This window comes from Macrosteles quadrilineatus, unplaced genomic scaffold (genome assembly GCF_028750875.1).
Source record: "Macrosteles quadrilineatus isolate MER2022 unplaced genomic scaffold, UCM_ALF_1.0 Scaffold_7__1_contigs__length_78375512, whole genome shotgun sequence".
Classification (NCBI taxonomy): Eukaryota; Metazoa; Arthropoda; class Insecta; order Hemiptera; family Cicadellidae; genus Macrosteles; species Macrosteles quadrilineatus.
The window spans coordinates 39,621,853-39,627,852 of record NW_026542600.1 but is presented as its reverse complement, the minus strand read 5'-3'; the positions used below and the strand labels follow the sequence as shown (position 1 = coordinate 39,627,852).

Here is a 6,000-nt window from a genome sequence, read left to right as displayed (position 1 = left end):
TATCACAGAGTATCATTATGTTCAGGAACTAGTTTGCAAAACAGCTGATTTCTCAAAATTTTACTGTTCCACTCGTTCCACTTTTATTAGTCACTCCGGAAGACAAGTAAACAAAAAAGGATCAGAATAAGTTTATAATTAAATAATGACCAACAGGAAATATGACTATGTAGGTAAAATTAACTGTTAGGCTACATGTAAATGGCTGTGAACTGAAAAACGAAGTTAAAAAACAAAATAAGCTAATTATTAATTTATGAAGATAGGTGTGTAAATGGAGTATTTATTATTCTCCAATTTTATAGTCTGCAATTTAATTGTTTATGTCGTCGTCACCATAATACATCTCAGCTACTAAACATCCTAACCTCAGCATTGAAAGTATATTTGTTGAAAAACAAATTCTGTGATTGGGGCTACTATATGTAGTTGAACACTTATTAAACACTAGTACTATTTTAAAATAATTTTATTAATGAACAACTAGTGTCAACTCTAAGTCATAATCAGGTTATAATCAAATAAAGAAAACAAAAAAATATGTAAAATACGTACCTGTGAATTTTGATACTCTGGATTTCTTCTTTGCTTAATTTTGTGTATTGTATTTTAGTGCAACTAAAGGATTTTTTTCAAATAACGGATTTGCTTGATTAATTTTTATGAAAATTTTAGGATATTTTTGTAATTTGTGAGTACATTGTAAACTATGTTAGCAACAAAAAATAAGTTAGGAAATAAATATACTTTTAGATAATAGCGAATTCTGCGATTGTTTCACACAACTTTCTCTTTTAATAAACAATTGGCGAAAGCCAATCCATATAGATGGTATGTCTACTTCAATATCCAATTGTCAATGGTAATATGCAATGCACTATTGAAAGTATTGGCAAGTGGCGATGGATTGGGGACGAAAGACGGATCTCACCCACGGCAGTGCATCAAAGCGTTGCTGTTGGTTTTAACATTTTGCAGGATCTTAAGCCGTTTCAACAACTAAACAATGGTCACTTTAATTCAATAATTTAAATCTCCTCTCGATGGTCCGGCCATATCTTAAATCCTGCCTACCGACCGTCCATTTAAGTCGGATTATTGAGGGACTTTAGTACAATGATATAATTAAACATAACATAACATAATTTAACATACGAGGTTGCGAAACTCGAATGAGATACTATTGGCTGTAGAGTCACCAAACTCAACTTTTTAGTGGATCATATGCAATTTAAAGAATTTAACAAAAAAAAATCGTACATATGTTTTTGTCTCCTACCAACCCCGCACCGCGCAGGAAATAGTAATCATGATATCGCTATCTAAGGGTTGTGTATACGTTCCGTACTTATGTTTGTGTTGGATGTATTTTGATTATATTGGTGACGAAGTTCAAAGTTTTGAAAGTTTTTTTTCATAACGACGAAACACGAAAGCTGAATAATTTTTGTACAATTTGACGGAGTTCAATTAAACCCTGTTTTTATTTTAACCCTAACAACTTAAAGTTTACAGTTTCAAGGGTTTAGTTCATTTTGTCTTCACACACACAATTCAATAATAAATATTTATTGAAAGAGTTTAACGTATATTTGGTGTGGAATTGTGTTACCAATATTTCAACCAAAATTTTAAATTGGTAAACTATATATATAACTGTACGACGAATTCAATATAACGCTACGATTAGGCGGTTAAAAATTTTTAATTGGGTCCCATTTGAACTTAACAATAACATTTATTGTTTTCCGGTAAAACGCTATATAATAAAACTATATATCCCTCCCATCAACCCCCCCCCCCTGTGGCCGCCACTGAGTCGGTCAATCTTAACGAGAAGTATATTAATAAAATAAGAGAATTGTTGAATTGTTAATGATATGTATGACTGTGGCCACCTTCAGCGCCACTGAGCCGCTTTTATCTGCCAATAAAGGTTTTTTTTTGTAATTTTAGATAACAACTTATTGTTCGGAACAAACCTTTAGTGGATTAATCTTGGGAAAAAATTAATGGGATATACGGTACGAATAGTTCGTTTTCGGAAAGGGCCTACGTCAAAATAGAGCACCTAAGATAAGCTTTGAACATAAATTGTTTTTGGATTGAGTATTTCCTTTCACTAATAACATAATACATTTCCACAAATCAACGTTTAAACAGTAGATTACACGGGTGCATTGAAGCCTAGGAAGGGTTTTGAAAGGAAAGTAAACGTAAAAAACTAGTGAATAGTAGTTTAGACGTGTTTTAAGGAAGTTACCAAGAAAGCTGTAAATGGTAACCCTACCAGCGACCAACCATGAATAGGCAAGACTTATCAAATATTCCACTTAATTGGATATTTTATATAAAACTCTTACATTTATCACCTGATCACACAATAGCCGATTAAAAAACAGTGCAGCTATTTACATCCTTGTCCTCAGGATAATCAATGAGACTAGCAAAAAGGAGGAGAATTTGTGTTTGGCAAAAAAATAAAATAACGGCACAGTAAAAAAAGATGTGTATAGCTGTTAGGCGATCCATTATTCATGCGGTTAGTTGTCTGGGGTGCCGGCAGGAGCGCTGAACGCAGGACGGCCATAGAAGTTCCCCCTCCACGACACCGAGCTCTGTGTAACAGAAACAGGCGAGTGCGAATGGCAGAACGTTTCACAGCACCAAGCTGTCGTATCGGTATTGTGCTCTCTACATCGGTTATAACTAGATAGTTGAGTGAAGTGAGTGCTGTCGTCGTCATATACACTACTGTGACACTCGGATTCTAGTGTTGTGTCACCGCAAATGTGAAATCCTACTCGGGAGTGTGTCTACGAGGCGAAGGGTCTCGGGATATGTGTTTACAACATGGAATCGATAGTGGAATTGTCCCTTAGATGTTTTCTACGAGACGCGGGATCTCGTGTGTAAACCTCTTCACTTAGCCTGGTCGCAGTAAAGGCAAGAGTTGTCCTCAACATGGTACTCGGGGATGTGATGTCGTTTCCCCTGGCCGCTGGTTTGGCGAGGCTGTTGTCGCCCGCGACGCGACCTGTCCTCTTGCCTTGTGCTAAAGTCACATCCTGTCTCACACTAGTGTTGTTAATATGTTTTGAAACTGTTCTGTTATCGACAGTTAGCGACTGCACCAAATCATTCTACGTCCATTGGAACACGACGAATCCAATGTGAGTAATAAGTTACCTTGTAAGGCTTACATAGTATTAAGGTTTTAAATAGGTTAGTGTGGGGTACCTAATTATTCAGTGGTTATTGTTTAATATAGAAAATTAATTGACAAAACATTAATACAATCATCTCTTATTCAGCTTGATACTGAAACATAAACAATCAATGATGTGTGTTAGTATTCGTTGATCTCTCTGCCATATTTGCTCGATAAATCGTAATTTCTCTACTCTTATGTATATATTATGTGTTTTATACGTTTAAAACAAATAAATAACAACACTTTAATTCATAATTGGTTTAGTATGTGTCAGATTACATATCAGTTACACTATTTTTACTCGATGAACTGGGTACAAAACAAGTAGACTCCAGCAGCCATGTTTGTTACACAGAGGTGCATAAAACATCTGTTTTAGTTAAGCTTTTTTTATTTTGACTATTATTAAGTGTGTGTCTAAACCTGTATTGTGTTGTACGGTACCGTGTTATTACTTTTCCAATAACATCCTTCTAACCTTTAGTAAACATCTGTTTAGTGTGTTTTGTTTTTGTTTGATTTTCGTACCTAATCATTACGATTAGAAACTTAATTTATCGAACAACATGTATCGAACATTTAATTTAATACAAAAGTGAAAGGGGTGGTAGGATGAGAGGTTAGGTCTACTTTTGCTGCGGACACATTAGATCTGCCGGTAGGCACTTAGCGCTGCAGCACTAAGTGTCGTTGAACTTTTTCTTAATGTTTCGAGCATACTGGCTCCCAGCTCCAAACCGGCCTACCGTCCGCTCAATGGCATCCTTCCACTATTAGATAACCTCTTATGTTTTATTTAAGAATTTGTTAACTTCAAGATCACAGAACAATATTAATCCAGTTCTGTTACATTCTTCATACGCGACGTGGTATATTTAGGTAGGCCCTACTTATATTAATGTTTATTGATTTACGTTCTCTTACAATAAGTACCAAGAAAGTTGATCAATTATGATTTTAAGAAGAATCCTATATTCATGGATTTTCAAACGCATTTGCATTTAACGGTGCCTAATCACACTGTCCTTAAACATTGTCGAGAGTGTATATTAACTTCTAAATGGAACACTCTCGACTTTATTTTAACTTACTTTTGTAATATTAAGTAACTAGTTTTTGTGTGTTGACACTTAGTCAAACAGCGATTAAATATGATGGCGTTGTTTGGTCTCGATGTTAGGTTTAGGAGTAACTTGAGAGCTCAAAGTGTTTGGTCAGCTTCACTTCACATGATCGGCGGTGTTAAATTTCTGTATGCAAATACATTCCTCTCGACGGTTATATCAACAATACCTGCATGCTAAGCCCCGGTCTTTACTACCTCTTCCATCGAGGAATATGTAATTATCGTAATAAAAACGTAGGAATCCGTGTAAGCCACGTAGATTATGCTTGGCCTTAGAGGCAATTGCATAATGTGATGACTTTGCCGTGGGTTTTACGTGCTCCTTTCCCACGGACGGAACGACGGACCACAGTTTTGGGCGATTGTCACGTATCACGTTCACGTCTACAAACATTATAGACTCCTCAGGAATGGAAATGTTCGACGCTAATTTGCCTCATTGTTTATTGTTTACTTCGCTCCACAATCATAAGCTTTGATTGAAGACACGATTGTGTTTGTCAATGGAGAGATTAAGGTAAATCGGTTTGGAATGTACGGATGTGGAACTGCGAGTTTCTTTGTTTTGGTGGTAAATGTTTCATAAAGAAAATTAACAAAGTTACATTTACTCATTACGTACAATGTAATAAACACGCAGATATTGGTGACCACTAGAAAGATCTTTAAATAAAAAAGTACTACAAATTATTTACCTTTTAAAAAATATAATGTAAACTATACTTTTATCGTTTGAATGCACATTATAAACAATCATCAAGAGATTGAAATTTATATATAAAAAATATATATAAAAGCGTTTCTCCATTTTCTCTTTTATAGTAGCCTTCCTAGCTTAACCTAACCTAACCCAAATTTGTTTACTCAAAATGAAAACATGTAAGCTATTTTCAAACCACCATAAACGTGTTTAATTATTAAAAACCTGAATAGCAATGCGTCCAAGTAACCTTATTAAATGAATAAAAGTGTGCTAAAAAGAATGGTTGTCCATGTTTAGTTCGTATCTTTTACTACTATATTTGATAAATGACAAAGTCATCTATTTACCTAATTTATTTTAGTTAAAAATCAAGTTAGAAATCGTCACTGTTAACAGATTTTATCTTTACTCTAGAAAAATAAATAACTTCTTACGTAAATGCAAGGCCTATAATAAAATGAAATACCGGTAATACTTGATTTTCGGGTGTACACCCTAAATGGGATTAAAAATTAGTAGGTAGTACGTATTATTTTGAGTGAAGTAAACATCTTTATTTTTATGCAATTAAATTTAGCTGTTTAAATTTGCGAGCTACCTATTTAAACTGTTAGCTACATTAATTAGGTCTACTGTCGATGTTATTTTTCAGCCACACAAAATAACTACCGTACTGGTACTTTAAACACAATTCATTGTATTTTAACACCTGTTTACAAACCCAAAATGTATTTAAAGTATCAATAGCCTAAATTCATTTTCAATTTAATACGTGGGTGTATTGAGTGACACGTAAATTCTGTAAAAAAACAATAATGAATGCAATTTTTGTCTAGGTTGCGGTTTCAAAAGTACACAAATGAAGTTATTTTAGGCTATAATAATTTCAACATTTATTTCCGAGTCATTTTTGCCAGGAATCCCCAAATATGCAATATTATTGGAAATAAAAGGGAA

The 6,000-nt window shown here is 34.2% G+C and overlaps 1 protein-coding gene across 2 annotated transcripts in view; it reads left to right on the top strand.

The window, feature by feature from the left end:
• The first annotated feature begins 2,632 nt into the window (after positions 1 to 2,632).
• The window catches only part of LOC128997989 (ephrin-B1), a 211,317-nt gene continuing 207,949 nt past the window's right edge, over positions 2,633 to 6,000 (top strand). For both annotated transcript variants that reach the window (XM_054423884.1, XM_054423883.1), the window contains exon 1: positions 2,633 to 3,173. In XM_054423884.1, the coding sequence (XP_054279859.1) occupies positions 2,965 to 3,173 (209 nt within the window). In that variant the 5' untranslated portion in view covers positions 2,633 to 2,964. The remainder of the gene's footprint in view (positions 3,174 to 6,000) is intronic.